At 35.7% G+C, this 19,105-nt stretch overlaps 3 protein-coding genes across 5 annotated transcripts; 2 read left to right on the top strand and 1 right to left on the bottom strand.

The window, feature by feature from the left end:
* Positions 1 to 6,934: 6,934 nt before the first annotated feature.
* LOC140776391 (protein REVEILLE 8-like) lies at positions 6,935 to 10,180 on the bottom strand. 3 transcript variants are annotated; one of them, XR_012106878.1, is made up of 9 exons: positions 9,830 to 10,180; positions 9,484 to 9,541; positions 9,131 to 9,254; positions 8,870 to 9,025; positions 8,650 to 8,775; positions 8,361 to 8,482; positions 7,917 to 7,976; positions 7,324 to 7,404; positions 6,935 to 7,239 (listed from the first exon to the last, which is right to left on the bottom strand). XR_012106878.1 is itself a non-coding variant. In XM_073120087.1 (9 exons), exons 1-9 carry the CDS (start codon positions 10,006 to 10,008, stop codon positions 7,206 to 7,208), a joined length of 924 nt encoding a protein of 307 aa, XP_072976188.1. In that variant the 5' UTR covers positions 10,009 to 10,179; the 3' UTR covers positions 6,935 to 7,205. The 3 variants fall into 3 exon arrangements, 2 of the variants coding, with proteins under 2 accessions (XP_072976188.1, XP_072976187.1); XM_073120087.1 differs by having other exon boundaries at positions 7,324 to 7,409; positions 9,851 to 10,179; XM_073120086.1 differs by having other exon boundaries at positions 7,324 to 7,409; positions 9,830 to 10,178.
* Positions 10,181 to 10,524: 344 nt separating this feature from the next.
* On the top strand, positions 10,525 to 14,518 carry LOC140776779 (protein RETARDED ROOT GROWTH, mitochondrial-like). The gene is made up of 7 exons (XM_073120635.1): positions 10,525 to 11,046; positions 11,146 to 11,257; positions 11,641 to 11,803; positions 12,730 to 12,878; positions 12,951 to 13,102; positions 14,025 to 14,139; positions 14,223 to 14,518. The coding sequence occupies exons 1-7, from the start codon at positions 10,664 to 10,666 to the stop codon at positions 14,349 to 14,351; spliced, it is 1,203 nt and encodes a 400-aa protein (XP_072976736.1). The 5' UTR covers positions 10,525 to 10,663; the 3' UTR covers positions 14,352 to 14,518.
* A 1,021-nt stretch (positions 14,519 to 15,539) lies between these two features.
* On the top strand, positions 15,540 to 18,980 carry LOC140775846 (L-ascorbate peroxidase, cytosolic). Its single transcript, XM_073119305.1, has 9 exons — positions 15,540 to 15,742; positions 15,852 to 16,026; positions 16,117 to 16,182; positions 17,579 to 17,627; positions 18,021 to 18,106; positions 18,206 to 18,285; positions 18,366 to 18,468; positions 18,570 to 18,628; positions 18,721 to 18,980. Exons 1-9 carry the CDS (start codon positions 15,624 to 15,626, stop codon positions 18,734 to 18,736), a joined length of 753 nt encoding a protein of 250 aa, XP_072975406.1. The 5' UTR covers positions 15,540 to 15,623; the 3' UTR covers positions 18,737 to 18,980.
* The last annotated feature ends 125 nt before the right edge of the window (positions 18,981 to 19,105 follow it).

The following is a 19,105-nucleotide window of genomic DNA, read 5'->3' on the forward strand; positions in this document are numbered from 1 at the left end:
ATTTTTAGTGGCATATTAATCTTTTCTTATTATATATGTCTCGCATGTTATTGTAAATGTTTCTGAGATTGTTTTACTCTTATTCTGAAAAAAATTAGAGTATGATAATGATTTAACATATTAAATAGTTGAGATAATTAAAATGTAAAAAAAGGATATATAATAAAATATGTAATTGTTGGTCTAAGTGTAGTTAAAACCTAGTTTAGATGTGTTAAGTATAAAAAATAAGATCCGCTTATTAAAATGAAGCGTATACCATTTATTCGAACAATTGTCAAATATATAATTTGGTTTTATTATTGTTTGTTTTCTAAAGAGAGTTGATGTAATTATTTAATGTATATATCAAAGAGTAGTTATAATTCATTCAATTAATATATTTATTATCTTAATAAAATAAAATAATAAAAAAATTTAAAATACTCCCCAACTAAGTGTCATAAGGGGTATTATAATCATCCTGTCGTTATACCTAATGGCCTAACACCATAACTCTACTTAGTTATGGTTATCTTGTAAATCTTCGATACTATTAAGATAAAAATAAAAAGATTAAATATTTCCTTTTTCTACTTAAAAAAAATTAAGGGTATAAATACACAAATATAATTCGCATATCGGTCACAACTAACAGAGAAGCAATTATTTTTTCATCTAAAATTTGCTAATTTTTTAATTAAAAATTGCGAACATTAATTAGAAGATAAATAAATCAGGGGTTTGGTCCAGGAAAAAGCCCTAGTGGTTTTGAATATGGGCCGTTGATTTTGCGGTCTGATGAAGACAAAGAGGAAAAGGACTTGAAAGGGGGAAAAAATCCAAAGAAGAAGAAGTGCACCCCAACTCGCCCACTACGTGGGCCCCACGTAATAAACTATATAATCCCAAAACAAAATTAATAAATTAATTAAAAGAGAGAGAGAGAGAGAGAGAGAGAAGCTTTCCACTTACGGCAACCAAACTCTTTTAACTCCAACCTTAAAAACCTTCCGTTCCTCCCATCCCCGGTATCCAGACCGGCTATCCCCGGTCTCTATCTCCCCTATCCACTATCCCCTTCCAGCCAATGGGAAAGCTCCACCTCCAACCCACGACTCCGAATAATTAAATTGACTATTTCTTCTAACCTTGCTCCGAAAATTGGGTGTATCCCTCTCATTGTTAGTGTCGACGCCGTAGGAGTTGAACTGATTGGAGTATAATTACATCTCTACCCTCTCACCTCCTCCTCTCTTTTTTTTTCGTTTCACTTTGATTCATTTAAGTATTTAAAATATAGTAACACCACATCTGTTGGTTTTCTATTTAATTTTTTAATTAGATAAATTCAGATTATTTTAATAATTTCTTTTGCCTATAATTGCTACAGTCATTTGGCAAAACGTGAAGGGAGAAATAACCTGGTGATCTCAACATTAGAAATATATATATATATAATAGGGTCTAGATTTTAATTTTACTCTAGTATTACTTGTGAAATTTTTTGAGCGATTGCGAAATTACCTATTTATTACTGTTCCTTATAAAGTCCAAAATAACGCCTAATCACTTTCATACTGTGGAATTCTGGCTATTCAAATAGGGTCGAACATAGCGAATTATTGTATATTTTGTACCCTTTGTTTTAATTTTCTGGAGTCAACCGGCTTAACAGCTCCTCTTTTTAATAATAATAATGAGAATATTAGTTAAGAGAATATTTTTATTTATCATCTTTTATTATTTTTTGTATTATTTAAGAGCATCGAAGACTAAATATGAGATAGATAAAATATTTATCCTCTCTAGATAAAAAAAACACTAATATTTATATTAGCTTTAGATTTTATTTTATATGTCTCATTGAACTATTGTTCTTAACTAAACATCGTCGATATATATTTAAACTGTCACACAGTCGACCAACTTTTTAAACCAATTGTATCGTCGAGTCATCAATTAAACTAAACTTTTAAACTATCAAATTAAATAATTTTTTTATAATAATTATTTATAATTGGAGTCAATATTATGACTTCGATCGGTGTTTTTTTTGGGGGTCTTCGTCAATAGACAATACAAAGTCATTTGGTGTCACGGTATTGATTGAGCCCTAAACACAGAATTTGGTTGCGGTGCACCACGTGTATTTCTTTAGACGGTGGGTCCCACCGCGGTAGCGTACGATTTCAGCTGGGTGTGGATGTGTGTGTGTGTGTGCGGGACGCGAGGGGGGAAAAAGAGAGAAAAGGAAACGGTGGGCGGTCTCGCGGGGCCCAGGATGCGCTACTGGCTACTGCCCGCTGGTCAAGCGTCGGCACTCGCACAGGAGATTGACCATCCTGTCACACACGTGTCAGCAGCTCGCTCGACCGGGGCCCACTCTTCACCAGCCTATTAGCCGCCGACAAGTCATATACGATAGACATGGCTTTTGGCTTTTGGCTTTTTTTCAGATATTTACTGATTATTGTCCTGATTTTCTTAATGGTTAATTACCAATTAAGTAGGAAATACCTTTATGATATTCTAATTAAAATTTTAATGATAAATATCTATATAGTACGACGTAGTAAGCTACTTTTGATAAATTTCTTTTTATTAAATAATCCAACTATAGGTACAAACTATTATCGATTTTCAAAGAGAATTATCATTCATAATAATAAAAAGGTTAGGCTGATATTGTAGTTTAGTAATCGGATCCTAATTTGCTACGAAAGAGATTATATGTTTTATTTTCCTGACTGATATAGATGTAAAAGGTGGCAAAAGTTGACCCGACTCGATAACATAACATGAAACTTAATTTTCAAACGTGTTAAATATAATTTATTTTAATTCGGATAGTAGATGAGTTAACTTAATATGATTATCAAGCGAATTATTTTCATGTTTATTATCTTTTAACTTGTCTAATCTGTTTATGACTTGCCCCCCATTTTGTTTATAATACAATAATTATTTATGACTCGATTAATTCATCTATGATTTAACATGTCTCTAATTCAGAAAACTTATTTATAGCCCTCAAAATATCCGTTTATAACTCAAATAATTTATATAGATTTTAATAACTTATCACCAATAACCCATTCTGAATGACCCTTATAATTTATTTAAATTAATAAGTCATGTTTCCGTTTAGAAAATTTCTGCTTATTTAATAAACGAGTCGTGTTCATATTTACAATATTATGATTAGATCCAAATTCAGCTAACATAGCGGGATTACCACCCTAGATAAACGTTAGGTTGGATTAATATTTAATAAATATTTTTACTGAAGGCATACAATTTGACTCATAATTATGGTTTGTTTCATGGAATTATTATCTTAGTTGCCCAAGATTGGCCCTTAATTTATTCCATGGGCTTATAATCAAATAAAAAAGAAAAGAAAAGGACAATATGATATCTTTGCAATAAGCTCAAATTACAGGGGGGGGAACCTACAAAAACACTGTTTTTGTCCTAATTTGCCAATAGTGGGAAGGCCGAGGGACAAATGGCAGATCGCCACGAGGAGACGTGTCTCACGAACCCTCACAAATATAGTAATAATTTTAACGACACGTGGGAGATGAGGTGTTCCAATAATTTCACCAATTATAAGTGGTATCATCAAGTTCCATATAACCTCCTAATTTATTTATTTTTACATATAAACCCCTCTGGGAATTTTTTTTTAGAACATTAATTCCATTAAATTCTACCCTTTTATTTTAGTAAGAAAAAAAAGAGAAAAAGAAGTGCGAGATACTTTGAGTAGTTGAGGGGATCTCTATGTGACAGTAAAAAAAATTAATAAATAGTTATAAAAGTTTTTAAGTATAATTATGTCTAATAATAATAAGTTAATGGAAAACCTAGGAAAGCAGCAACTAGAGTTACCCCCCACTACCTCTTCCATCCCCCTAAAAGCCATGGCTTTTAATACCACACACGTCACATATGACATCAGGTAGGCCCCACCGCCTGGGTCCAATCAGAACCATTGGACCCACTTCCCCTATTAGCATGTGGGTCTTTGGGTTTTGGGGTGGAGCACTGAATGCTTCTCTCCCTTCCTACTCCAAGTTTCATTATTCAATACATAATTTTAGGGCTTTAAAGGTTAAATATATTATTTTATTTACTTATTTAAATTGAATTGTTTTATGTTATTATTTTTTAGAAAAATTTAAAATGACTACTAGTCATAGTAAAAATAAAAACCAATATTTTTACATTCTTTTAGATGTAGAAATTGGCAAATATGTGGGAATATGCACCAAACTCTTGGGAATTATATAACCTTTGACAAATTCATTGCTGCTGTAATAGACCTGCTCATTTGTTCTTTAAGAGACACAATAATATTAAAGAGAGAACCATAGATAATGGTCCTAATCTTTGAAAAGAGGGGGAAATTTTGTTTTACCAGTTTGGTTTAGCTTAATGACATACTTAGGCAGCTAATCTCATATTATCTAAATTAAATTATTACTATTAGTCTACTGTTAATAAAAATATAAAGATAAATAGGAGAAGTATTGATAATTGATACCATTAATTATGATGGAAAAAATAAATATTGATTGTTTTCATGTCCAAACCATAATAGTCACTGATTATTTAATTTATTTTGTGATTTGTAACACAATCCTTCTTGTTTTCTATAATTTATGTAAAACCTGAGTTAATATGAACGATACCAACAAAAGAATATTTTATTATAATATACTAAATATTTATAAAATAGTTAAATCATCTATGCCTCTTTTATCCTCTTATTCTCTCCCATCTCGGACAGAAAGAAGAGATATAGAGATAAGTATATTTTAGATGAATAAAGAGTGATTTATAAAAATTCTCCATAATATAATAATAATAATAATAATAATAATAATAATAATATTAGTAGGTGGTTGGCATTAGTTAATTTATTTTTTAATTTTCTTTCTATTGCCAGTTGCCTGGTCCCCTGGTCCTCTGCCCGCCTACCATACGATTTGGCTCTTTGGGGGAGAGGGTACGAGGTTTGCGCTTTGGGAGACGTGGTCGGTTTATGTCCACATGAGGAAACTCTTACCCCGTGGGTCAAATCCTCGGGTGCAACACCCGGTTCCCTTTATTCTTTATCCCTTTTTATTTTTTTAGTTGTTGTTGTCTTGTTTCTATTAAGAAATTTCGGTAGGTTTATTAGATAAATGTGTGAGCACAAGTGAGAAGTAACGTTAGGAGGTCAACGTCGTTAATAATTAATAGGGAGTTTTGGATGGTAGCTGGTATTTGTATACTAGTTTGGACCTTGTTTAACAAGTTGTATGGGTTTAAGGATTCTTTTTAGGGCAACTATGGATTTTAAAGGAGCTTGAGTTTAGGTACTCTCTTAAACTTATTATTCAAATGAGTCTAATTGAGTTAGTTGAATAACTCAGTTTGTGACTTAATCTATTCATGACATTATAATTTTATTATTAAAAAAGCCACCTAATATACTACATTCGCTTGAAATTGGCTTAATTACTACTCGTACTACAAGGGTTTTTAACAAAATTAAAAGAATGTGTATTTTATAATATATTTTACCTAATTTGTAATTCATATTCTGTTTTTAACGATTTTATAATTCGACGTTTGGTTTATTTTAATTAACTGATATTATCAACTAAATTACTAAAATACTATCATTACTATTTTTCCTCATTTTTGCCTCTCCTATGAAGAAAACACAGGTAATTTAAGTATTTAGAAGTTATTTTATATATTATAACAAAATATTCCTCTACTAGCACTGTTTAAATTAACGGAAAATATTAAATAAGAATTATAAGAAAAAAAGTAGATGTACGGTTACTAAAATTTCAAAGACAGAATGTGAATTATATAATAAATAAAATGTAAAGTATAATTTATAAAATTCTCTAAAATAATTTATGTCCATAGTTTGTAGATTTCTTTTCAATGATCCATAGGAACTACTTTATTTATGAGATAGCAATCACTTTTTTGCATTTAAGCCTTAACTCCTAAAACTTAGTCTAACACTTAGCATTGACCTTTCTTAACATAATCCTCCCATGTGGAATATTATATTTTACTCTCCACTTGCCTCTAGGATAGTTAAGAAAACCACAACTACCCATCATCCTATGTCTAAAGAAGTTATTCATGGATTAGAAAAATCCAAAAGCTCTAAGTTCTAAGCTTTCTAGCAATCTTGAAAGAATTATCTAAAGTTCTAAGTTGCAAGGATTAGAAAAATAAATATACATTCATGGATCTATTAAAAGAAGCGTTGTGTATCGATACGAATAGTTACTAACTTTAATATGTTTTTCAAAACCGTGTTGAAAGTCTCGTTAACCATCTGAGCACGATCATGTTGGCAGATTGATACTTTTATATTATGAGTAAAAGAAAAGAAAATATATAATCTAGAATATACCAGAATAATAGGAGAATTAGCCAAGTCAACTATAAGGCAATTGGAGTTTTTTCTTAAAGAATATCCAAAGGTATAATTGATAATAAAATGAGCAAGTGGCTACTAAATCTGGAGATGTCCAAATCAATTGTATCAGCATGAAGGGGCAATAGTTCTAATAATTTTTAGGGGAAAAACCGAGCCAGGTCAAACTTCATTGGATGCTTAGCTTCCAACTTGTTTTATTTTAATTCTTTAAAATATCTTAACATCATGGCACCCACATTGTAAAAATTGCAATAACCCTTGTATTTTTGGGTTAAATTAAACTTTCGACGTTTGGCGGTGTATTATGACCTAATATCACTTATATTTTCGAAGAATAAAAGTGCCTCTTATATTTTAAGAGAGCGATAATTTAGGGAGTGAAAACTTAATTTATCTTTTTCTTAAAGAAATTTGTAGAAAAGTACAAACTTGTTTGTACTTGATCATAGAGAAAGGGGACAAGAGATGAAGAGAGTTCTAAACAAGGACAGATAAGAGTAACAGTACAATTTTGAACTATTTTGTTTCATAGTCCACATGACTTCCTTGCCTTCCAAAGTGTTCAACAAAGGCAAACAAATATTAAATTTATTGCAAACAACCAACCAACCAACTTTAATCTCCAGATACCAATTATTTCACATAACTTTGCAGTTTGCAATTGTCAAACTTCTATAGTAATGCATCAATAACAGCAACATCAACATGGATGAATTCGAAGCAACTGTTATTCTCTCAGTTTGATAGTTTAAGGTGGTAGATCTTATTGCCTTCTGTGATGGATCTTACAGTCTTCCCTGTTTGCACAAAAATGGCAAAGATTCAGTTTGATGATAACTTATTTGCTTCATAATTTGCTTCGTAATTGGTAGAGATTATACCGTAGATATGCTATTGCTGGCGTAGCAGTCTCAGAGGTTACTCCAATTGTTTTGGTTTTCGCATCATATGTCGATAGCCACCTTCTCTGTTTCACAAAAGAATAGAAGAGAGGAAAGTAATGAAAGAAGAATAACTTATACTCATAAATCATGAAAAAGGAGTCAGAAGGATAGATTCTTGTTCTCCTTTTAACTTAAATGATCAGTATTGTTCTTCTTTTCATCACTTGCAATGCCGGTTAGACATGATACATATACTGACACCATCAGAAAGTTTAGCAAATTTTTTAAATAAGCTGATAACCATTTCTGATATTCTTAATCTTCTATGTGTTTCTGCTTAATCTTTTCGTTTTTTTTTTTGTGTATTCATACTGTTCTTGTAGAAGCACATTGCAATTTCTCTACTCATTATGTATCATTAGTATCTGATTAGAAAAAGTTCGGTGAGGGTAACACAAATTGTTTAGAGTTATCGTTATAATTGTGAAGTGTTTCATAACTACTCAAAGTTCATCCACTGATATCAGTAGATAGCAGGAGCAAAGCAATGCCGAAAGAATTATAATGGCCAGGCAACACAGCATACTCACAAGAGGCTCAAAATCGGGACTTGATAGGTTGATAGTCAAATTTCTTATCAATATCAAAACCTGCATAAATGAAAAGATTATTCAGTCTGAAGGATGAAATAAAAGAAGAAAAAGTAATATTTCATCTATCATGTATCGCGAAAGAGACTTTAGCATCAATTATCAGGAGAAAACTCATGAATCTCGAGACAGATATAGTTTAACCCTTTATCGGATTCACATCTTCCAAGACTATTATTAGTTCAGTAATTGATAAATTGCAAAGTTTTTCTGAAATAGGAGCTTTAACAATTATCGAAAAAGAAACAAGCCAGTGTGATATCTAATCACATTTACATGTAAAGATGGAAGAGCTTTAATGATGAAAGTAAGAAACTTTTCAATAATCTGCGAGAGTCAAGCTATTATCAAGTAGAACAGTGAATCTATATAGTGATATCTTACAGTTTTAACAGTGATAGGATCCATCTCCTTCAGCTTGTCTAAATAGACTTCCACTGGGCATATAGTGTCAGGATCAAACATATTTCCGATGAAATTATACACTTGAGCAAAGTCAGGCACTACTGCAAGAAACAACATCGAAAAGCCTTTCAGATGATAATAAATAAACTAAACCAAAATATACTTCTCCGCCAAAGGTGATAATGTAGAATTGCATCACATTGCAATTCTACCACAACTATCAGACTGTTACTATCGAGAAAAGAACGAAAACATGGCGACAGAGTACCAGAATACGATGAATATAGATTTGATTGCGCAGGTACATCATTGGTTAATTGTGCCCGACTTGAATTCAGATTCCAACTCGCATTTTGCTGATATAAACTTTGTTTTGCAAATATTCCACCACGACCTGAAATTTTGGAAAAAGGCATCCTTATGCTTCAGAGGATATAACAAGTTTACACAATTATAGTTATACGATACATGTAGAAACATGCACTTGCCCTTGAATTCAGGAAGGATATTATAGCAATCATTTAAGGGCCTTGGTTCACTGGAATTGTAGTTTATCAAACTAGATGAGGCATCCCAAGAAGTGCATGCAGGAAGAAAATTACTCGGTGCAGGATGAATCTCAGATGCTCGCAGCGGCAATATATCTGCGAAACATAGTTGGAATTATGGAAATCTTGAAATGAGCTATGTAGTACAAATAAGGAAGTATTTAGACATGTCGGAAAGAATAAAAGGAGTGAAAAAAAAACCAGTGTTGGAAGAGCTTTGTGGGTGCTGCTGCGCCGTTTTGCGCTTAGGATGAGGCGGAGGTACATGTGCTGCTAATCCAATTTTTTGAACTTTTAGGAAGTATTTCTGAGCATGGCTGCGGATCTGAAAACAAGAAATGGTCAAGTATTAATTTTAAGTACTACCATAAGGAAAATTATGCAAAGATAGTCTAGTATTAAGTGCAACTTATCAAAAGAATTTATCTCGAGATAACTTTATGAGCTAGATTTTCTTACAATAGATCCATGTTTTGCTATCGAAAGGAGTATTTGGGAGATATTCAACTAAATATTCAGCAAAAACTTGCTTGACATAGATATCAAGAGGATACCTGGATTGTTGTTTTTGTACCAACAAAGTCTTCAATTTTCTTCCAATCACGACCATACCTGCGATTGCAAAATATCGAATCGAATCTAATCTAATCTCCTCAGTAAATATATAAACAACAAAAGATAACATCAATTTGTTGTTCCAATTAATTTGAAGTCATATTTACAAATTACAACCCCTTCTTATCACGCACATCTAAAATTTTGGTAAATAATCCACAAAATCATTGGAGAAAATGCAGTGCCATAAACAAATATATAAATCATCAAAAGAAGCAGATAGGTAACATTTTTCACTGAAATCATTTATAGACGGTAATGATAACATCTAAGATCGAAAATTACAGTAGGAGGGCATCAAGGAACCTCTCATGCTCCTCGGCCGTCCACCGGTCTCTCGACTTTGTGATCGTATACGGCTTCCGCAGCTTCTTGCCCGACGGGCCCTCTGCCGCCATGCCCCAGGTTGAAGAAGCCGACACGAGAGGAAAGAAACGAAAGCAAGAAAATAAATGCAGAAGCATTCAAAGGCTTGTCGCTCGACGACGGCCATTAATACCATCATGGATCCAGATATGGAGAGTTAGGCAGTAACAATATAGTAGATTGCGGAATGGCGAGCGGAGGAGTGGGGGAAAAGGAATGCACGAGCAGTGTTGGGGAAAGAGAGCACAAGGAGATTTAGCCGGGAAAAATGTTTGCAGTAATGGAAAGGGAAATGGACTTCCTAACACGCTTAAATAAAAGACAGAGACTAGTGTTTCACTTTCATATCAGCTGCCTAACTAGCCGTTAGGTCTGGTTTGAAAAAAGTTTGTGGTAGGGAGAAGGGTCCTTCATAATCTAGAGAACATTAGCGTGTCGACCAATCACAGAGTGCCAAGTAGACAAACTGGGGCGAATTCCTACAATCGAGACTGCGGACCATCTTTCTCTCAAACCTGGGCCGGCCCAATCCGAGATCAAGATCCGGATCTGCTACCGCATAAAAATGCGGGTTACGGATCAAAAAACAATCCGACCCAAACCTCTGATCTCGACTCGACGCCTCGCGCGGTTGCGCCGCAAGGCTTACCTCCCTCGTCTGTTCTCTCCTCCACTCCTTCCTTCCTCTCCACTAACTTCTCTCTCCCTCTCTCTCTCTCTTCCAATGTAATCTCTTCTCTCTCCAACTCCCCCATGGATATTTGGAGAGCTCGCTCCTTCGAGAAGCATCTCAGAGCAGCGCTCTCCTCTCCTCACAGGAAGCCCCCCCTTCTCTCTCGCTCCTTTCAAACCCTAACCCCTTCCCTCCCCCCTCCCCCTCCTCCTCGGTTCCCCATCTCCTCCCTCCTCTTCCGACGCCACCACCTCCTTCCGCGATTCTTCTCGGGATCACTCCGGAGTCGAACCCTAAGAACCTTCTCCTCCCTGTCGCCGGAGATCGGGTGGAAGGAGGAGCAGCAGCAGCAGCTCCCCGCGTCGTGTTCCGAGGACGAGGGGTATCAGGAGCACCTCCTCGAGGTGCAGCAGGAGAAGCAGAGCCGAGTCATAACCGTGAAGGCATACTTCCTCTGTACTAGGTACTTGATCTAAGTTAACATCTTTTTAACTTGCTGTCGTGCTTTCTATTGCTATGGTTGTGATGGTTACGTTTGGTGATCGGATTGGTGTGGATGTAGTATTGACTTGAGGAGCTTGCAGTCGCAGAATGCTTTTAATGTGATTCCGCCAAATTCTCGTGCCACGAATTATGTAGTGTTGAAATATTACGATGTTAGAGGTGATCCTCAGGTAATACTTCTTTGTTTTTCCTCGATTTTTTTGTTTAGTCTGCACTTTGTGATACTCATGTTACAACCAACATTTTGTTCAGTTGCATATTACATTCTAGTAGATGTTTCTGCATATCTGAGTAGCTTGTTTAGTAATTTATTTACCTTCCGTTCCCTAATTTTAAATAATTATGTTTATTACTTTCTGTTGCTTTATTCTGACTATGTTGATTAGGAATGAAATTGACTTTTTCGCTACTATATGGGATAGCAAGTAACACCACTAGGAGCATATGAATGTTAAGTTATTATCTTTTATCTTTCTTTGGCGCACTTGGGAGTTAGGTTTGTATAGCTATTAGTAGTATCATTTTGTTTCATGTAGTTTCTCTCTGATTGCAGGGTCTGGAAGCTGGTTTCATCAATGATAGTTACTGCCACTATATGGTAGTATTCCAATATGGTTCCATTGTCTTATTTAATGTTTCTGATCATGAGGCAGATGGATATCTGAAAATTGTCGAGAAACATGCATCAGGTCTGCTGCCAGAGATGAGAAAGGATGGTAAGATTGTTAAACTAGTTAAAACCAGATATACACTTTCGCTAGCTTTGCTGAGCCAACTCAGTTAGATGCTATATATTCTTTTCTTTTCCTTGCAAAAGCAAGAGGTTTCTTTGCACTTGCACATGCAAGCAAAAATGAGATGATCTTCACAGTTTAGAAAGTAGTTCACAAGAATATATGAGCGAAGTGGTATTATGAAGTTGATTGGGAAAGATTTAAAATGGATCTGTGTGATGTGAATATGCCATGAGGGAGCTTTTAGAAGTTATGGATGGTACCATGGGAAGTGTAGAACTAAAACAGAAATTATTTTAAATTTCCTTTGGAGGTGGAATTATGTATAAATCTATATACTTAAAATGAGAAGATTCTGTCGGTCTCTGTATATATAGATTACATATATATATATATAATACACACACATACTTATATTTGCTTTAAATGAGCATGATATACTTGTAAGAGATAAAGGTTCTTACGGCTGAACTGAGACAGGCTAGCAACTAAGATTTGTTGTACTTCTGATCTGTATGTGAATCGGAAATTCAGTTTTGTGGTGCACATAGTTGCGAACTGATTCAAGAATGGATATTCAGGTTTAGCTGGTCGTTGTTGATTCTCTGTAGCACTGGTTTAGCCAACTATAAATGTATGGGATGGGTGAGTTTATTCCATGGACTAAACTAAATAGTTCTTGTGGTTTCTAACTTATGAGCTAATACAAATGGCATTGCAGAATTGATTCGCTGTACATAAAATTTTCCAGTTATTTTATACTTCTTTCAATAATGATTATTTGGTATTTCTTTTGAATTCTAACTAAACCCCTCTAAAGTAGGAAATTTTTATTTATGATAGATTGTCACTTACTGTTGAATTTCCGACGGATAGAATATCCCTTACTGTTGAATTTCCTATGGCAGATTATGTGGTTGTGGAAAAACCAACTTTGGAGACATGGATGCAAGGTGGGCTTGATTATATTATGCTTAAGAATTTGAGCATAGATGGAATCCGCACAATCGGAAGTGTACTTGGTCAGAGTATAGCTCTTGATTATTATATTCGGCAAGTATGTTAATCAATTGTGAAACTTTAATGTGTTTAAAATCAGAGGAACTTTGTAACTCTCTTTTATTGCTAGGTTGATGGAATGGTAGCAGAATTTACAGATATTAATCGTGGCATGGAAAAAACTGGTACCTTTACTATGAAGAGGAAAAAGCTTTTCCAGTTGGTGGGCAAAGCAAACTCTAATTTGGCAGATGTAATTCTTAAACTTGGGCTCTTTGAGAGGTAATTATGATTGTTTTTTTGGTTCTTTTTCTTTTAATGGATATTGGACAAATCTAATAGCAATACACAGCTTTGCAAGCAATGCTCTAAAACGTTTTGTAAGTTGTGGTAATGTAGGTTTTGCCTATATGAATTTTTCTATACTCCTGTATGCAATGTTAAATATATCATAGTTTTTAAACAGAAGAATGCTAAAACGAGCTGTCTATATCATGCAACCAACTTTAATGAATATAACATGTACCTTTGTTATGTTGCTATAGTAGGAGATGGTATAAAAAATTGAACAAACAAAAGCAATCAATGATATGAAAATTTATGCAACCTCTGGAATTGTTTTGGATTGCCAACCTTCTGCATTTTATTATGCTACAAGAGTTATATGAGCTAGTAGCTACTATCTAGAAGATGATACACTATATTATTTATGGAAATTTCTCAGGCTATCTATATCCACTTGCGGTCACTTGGGTATGCCATTTTTAATGGGTAGAATCCCTCATTTAGGGATAGTGGTGACTTGCACTGCTGGAACATGCATGCCTTCCAATTGTACTGTACTACTGTGCTTCTCATATATGAATAGTGTAGTTCTGACATTATGTAAGATGCTATCTGAAACTTCGATATGCAAAAAAGTTAATATCTCACTGCTCTTGCATGAGTGCTATGTGGTTGTGTGCTTTGGTATTGGAAGTGTCAAGAAATTAACAAAGCTTCTTTCAACTTGTACTACTAGAATAGATATCTCATTTCTATGTTAGATTGATTTTCTGGTCAATTTTTTTCATGGAATTTGCATCTATATAAGCATCTACCATGTTTGGCTACTCAAAGCTTATGGTTTCAGTCTATGATGGTTATAATAGTTTATGAGACAGTAGATAACAGAGGTATGTTCCATAACTCTTGCGGGTTCCAGGTCAGACATTGCTTGGAAAAATGCCAACTATGCTCAGATATGGGAGTATCTTCGAGATGAATATGAACTAACGCAAAGATTTGGAAGCCTTGATTTTAAATTGAAATTTGTTGAGGTAATGTTTTCTTTATTGAAGTATCTTTTACCTAATATGGTCAACTTTCTTCTATTTAATGTTTCGATTTGTTTCTTGTGCAGCATAATATTCGATTTCTTCAGGAAATCCTTCAAAATAGGAAATCGGATTTCCTGGAATGGCTAATCATTATCTTGATCAGTGTGGAGATCCTTATTTCTGTTTATAACATTGTTAGGGAGCAGCTATGATTCACTGTGGCATAGAAGGTGCTCATAAAAGCCTCAATAAAGTCAGTTTTGGCCGGACTGCAGCTAATGTTTCTTGTTGTCTTTTTGTATTGTTACTTCTTTTCTTCACGCAGCATTTGTAAAGATATTCTGACCTTAAAATTTAGTACCGAAGGTGTAAATCATTTCATCTGTGACCTCATCTACCATCAGTTTTTGGAGTTCCAGGAATTCTAATTTGAACACGGGACACTGATTGGGATTCGGTGTGGGCCAGAATCACTGTGTATTTGATTTCTGGCTTAATATTTGTTTCTAGATATTTGACCCTAGCGTGCATCCAACAACAGGCCGGCTCGCCATTGGATCTTTGACCCCACTGAATTCATCCTTCCAGCTTCTATAAAGCTATATGAATGAATAAACGAGGTTTCTATGTGAAATTGGGCTTAAAGATAAAGTGGGAAGAAATTTCACAACGTCAACCCACCATGTGATCCTCCTTTTCAAAAGACGAAGCCCTCAAACCCACCAATACTTCAATAGCATAGTAGTAATGCCTGAGATCTATACCACCAACCTCAAACTATTTCTTAAATGGTATTCAATTTCTCAGCACGGCGAGCTCAGACGTGCATCATTGTCCACTCCCCCATCGTGACACCATCCATCCAAGTGTGCTCGGCACGTGCCTTTGCCCTTGGAAGAAAATATAAGGCCGCCTCCAGCGGCCGCCCACTAAAAGCCTACGTGGAAAGAGAACGACCGCAGCCCGGTCAATTAGGAGGTGCACCAGCCAATAGTATAATTCCACGTGTCTGCTACTTCCCCGACTCGTCCCCTTTTCTTTGTCTGATTTTTAATCGATTAGACTTCCTCCGATCCAAGCGAGGGAATCTCGGAGGTAGAGGGCGCGTTCACACTGGCGTCTTCTAACACACCCCACGTACATTACCTTATTAGCCCCGGTGATTTACCAAATATGTGCTGCTGAGACAAAAGGCAATTTCGTCATTTCGCATAAATTATCTTACAACTGCTTCAACCTGGCGTGGCTTTAGAGCCACACATCTACTCCCATCCTCCAATTACAGCCGTCGGAGATCGCGCAAACTGCAGCCGCACGATCGCTTCGATCGCACGGCAGTGAATGAGCCACTAGAACCTTCGCACTGCGGCTAAAACCCAGTATATAGGAAGGGCTACCTCTCCACCTTTTTCCTCGCCCCTCGTGTTCTCCCTCTCTCTCTCTCTCGTTGGTCTCCTCTCTCGTCTCGTTCTCCGATCTCAGCAATGGCGAAGGTTTACCCCACCGTGAGCGAGGAGTACAAGAAGGCGGTGGAGAAGTGCAAGAGGAAGCTCCGTGGCCTCATCGCCGAGAAGAACTGCGCCCCTCTCATGCTTCGCATCGCGTAAGATCGATCGATCGATCGATCGATCGCCCGCTCCGTTTTCCATGCTTTTACCCTTTCGTGTGCTAGATCTGATGAAATGGACGCTGACGATGTGGTAATCGGACAGGTGGCACTCCGCGGGGACGTACGATGTGAACTCCAAGACCGGTGGGCCGTTCGGGACGATGAAGCACTCAGCCGAGCTCGCTCACGGCGCTAACAACGGACTCGACATCGCTGTTCGTCTCTTGGAGCCGATCAAGGAGCAGTTCCCGATTCTTTCCTACGGCGACTTCTATCAGGTATACTTCTAGATCTAAGTTTTTCTTTAGACTAAGATCTATGATAATTAAGCTAGTTGTTTTAATTTTTGGATTTTTTAAAATTTTTAGCTTGCTGGAGTCGTTGCCGTGGAAGTTACCGGTGGACCGGAGGTCCCCTTCCACCCAGGGAGGGAGGTATGAAGATTTTCCTCTTCTTTTCCTTTTATTCTGTGTGTTTATTTTCGAGGTCTTCGTGGTTTTGGGATTTGATGGGGTTTGGTCGGTAAAAGTAGTTTGACCGTTTGGTGATCAAACCAAGTGGATTTTTTTTCTTCGAAGTATTCGGCAAAGAAAAATAAAATATGGAGGTCGTAGTAGTTAGGCACTAATATCTGGCCACACGCCAAATATTTCCCATCAACTCCCCCAAAAGATAGGGTTCATGTTTCTTCTATTCGAATGTGAACCCGCACGGCGGTTGTTGGGTAGTATTTATTATTTCTTTTTTCTTTGTTAGTGCACTGCCAGGTTCTCAGTGCAATAATAATGCAGATGGCATAAAAATTTATTAGCCGATGGTTTTTTTTTTTTTTTTTTTTTACTTCTATTGGCCGCAAGTTGCAATTAATTTTTGAATGCTATGCTAGCCGCCATGATACAATGAATCTGGACAACAATAATTGTGTGAAATAAGTATAATGAGTACTACATATTGGCTTCCATTATAAGCTTTTATTTCTACTAGAATATTGTTTTTATTTACAAATCTATTGGATGTAACTATAGGTCTAATGAATAATGAGGAACTATTATGCCTTGAAGATAACACCAATAGAGGAAAAAAAAAATACGACAAAGCAAGATAGTAGTAGAAGGATGAATGCAGAACTTTTTCCCATGTCATGTAACTGTCTGATGAAGGCCTATTTCAACTCAAATTTAGATTGCCCTGAGCTTTGGACAATTGTCAAAAATCTGAGCTTCGCCTATATTTCTAGTGTATGTTATTAGGAAAAGCGGTTCATATATTCTATATTTAGATTGCTAAATATGCTAAGCTCCATTCAGCAGAGCAAAACTATGTCCGGAATCAGTAGAATGCACAAATCCATCAAAGGTCAATCAATTCCTACTACATATTATATTGTTTGTTGCATAAGGGAAAATTATTTTAATACCTAAATTATGGTGTACTTGTCATTCCGATGCTTTCCTCCTGTTTCCATTCAAACCGCTTTGGTCCTTGAATATATTATTGTTCACTCCTCTTTGACCATTCTTTCACATGTTCACCGTAGACACCATATTATTTTCTCTAAATCTATTTCTATGACAATGAAAGCGGAAACCTAATTCTAGTTTGTTGCACCTGTCATCTCAAGGGAGCTGACTAAGTATTGATTAGCTCAATCTTGCAGTTAAGTGAGGACAGGAAAATTATTGCAAGAATCTAAAGTGGGCTCTGATGTAGATTTGAAAAGAACTAAAAGTCGTTCAGTATTGTTGCTCGAGAAGTTTTTAAAATCTTTTCTATCACCAAAAAAGTTTGATTATTATTTGCTGAGAATTTATCATCCATCTGTTATGTCAGGATAAGCCTGAACCTCCTGTGGAAGGCCGCCTCCCTGATGCCACCAAAGGTATTATTTATTATATTAAATTATTTTAAGCCTCTTGTTTGAATCTATAAATGGTTGTAAAATAACATTTCAATTCTTCCCACTTGTGTATCCAATTAACATAGACTATTCAAAATCTACTCCCTTTATTTTAATGGGCTCCCACAGTTTCCACTTGTTCCTACATAATTGCACATTCTAGATGACAAAAAAGTTTTAGAGATTATCCTAAATTTATCCTCTGCTCTTTAGTGCCATCACTATTTGTCTCTTTCCTCTCAGAGCTTAAGTATTGTCTTGTTACTGATGCATGCCATCACTGTTTGCCTCTTTCTCTCAGAGCTTAAGTATTATCTTGTTACTCATGCTATCACCGTTCGACACTAATTTGATATTAAATTTGTAATCATCCAGGCTGTGACCACCTTAGGAATGTGTTCTGTCACCAGATGGGTCTGAGTGATCAGGATATTGTTGCTCTTTCTGGTGGACACACTCTGGTTAGTTTTATTACCATGCCTTTCAATAATCGGCTTCTATCCTAGTAGTTTTCTATAATCTTGGCACTATAAACATGTGTACTGTTGTTAATTTATTAGGGTAGGTGCCACAAGGAGCGATCTGGCTTTGAGGGAGCTTGGACTTCAAATCCTCTTATCTTCGACAACTCATACTTCAAGTATGTATTAATCTCTTTTCTACTAACTTTCCATTCGTTAAAGACCTTCATTATTTGCTCATGTGAATCCTTGTGTGCAGGGAGCTCCTGAGCGGAGAGAAGGAAGGCCTTCTTCAGCTGCCATCTGACAAAGCCCTTCTCGCTGACCCCGTATTCCGCCCACTTGTGGAGAAATATGCTGAAGTAAACTCTCTCTAACCTGTTATCCATTTTTTTTTATATATAAATAAAGAGAGATTATAAAGTTGTTTGATCTTCTTGTTTCCATTATTGTTTGTTTACAGGATGAGGATGCTTTCTTCGCTGACTACTCTGAAGCTCACCTGAAGCTGTCAGAATTGGGGTAATACTCATGTTGAATTACTATTGAAAGGGGTGTTGTGTTGTTGGTTTTGTAATTTCCATTTGCTCAACTCCTTTGTTCTAATGTTCCAGGTTTGCTGAGGCTTAGAAGAGCTGTTCGTTGGGATATGTTTGATCTGAAACTAGGAGCAGGATCGTCAGAAGCATCTTTTGTAATAAGAGTATTATGGCCCTGGGGGTATCTTTAATTGTTGTTACTTTTTGGTTTGCTATGCGAGAGCATGTTGGTTCTGCTTGCAGTTGTGTCCAAAAATTTTACTGTGAAATACTTTATGGTGCGTCGCATTTTTAAGTATCCATCCCCGAATAGCTGGTCACTGTCGTTTTAGCTATCTCCGATTTCATCCTCTTAGTTTTTGCAATTGATCTTCTAATATATATATATATATATATATAGATAGATAGATAGATATATAACTCGGTTAAACATATAATAGTTTAGAGTAAAAACCCGATT

This window comes from Typha angustifolia, chromosome 14 (assembly GCF_048772165.1).
Source record: "Typha angustifolia cultivar Huaian chromosome 14, ASM4877216v1, whole genome shotgun sequence".
Taxonomy (NCBI): domain Eukaryota; kingdom Viridiplantae; phylum Streptophyta; class Magnoliopsida; order Poales; family Typhaceae; genus Typha; species Typha angustifolia.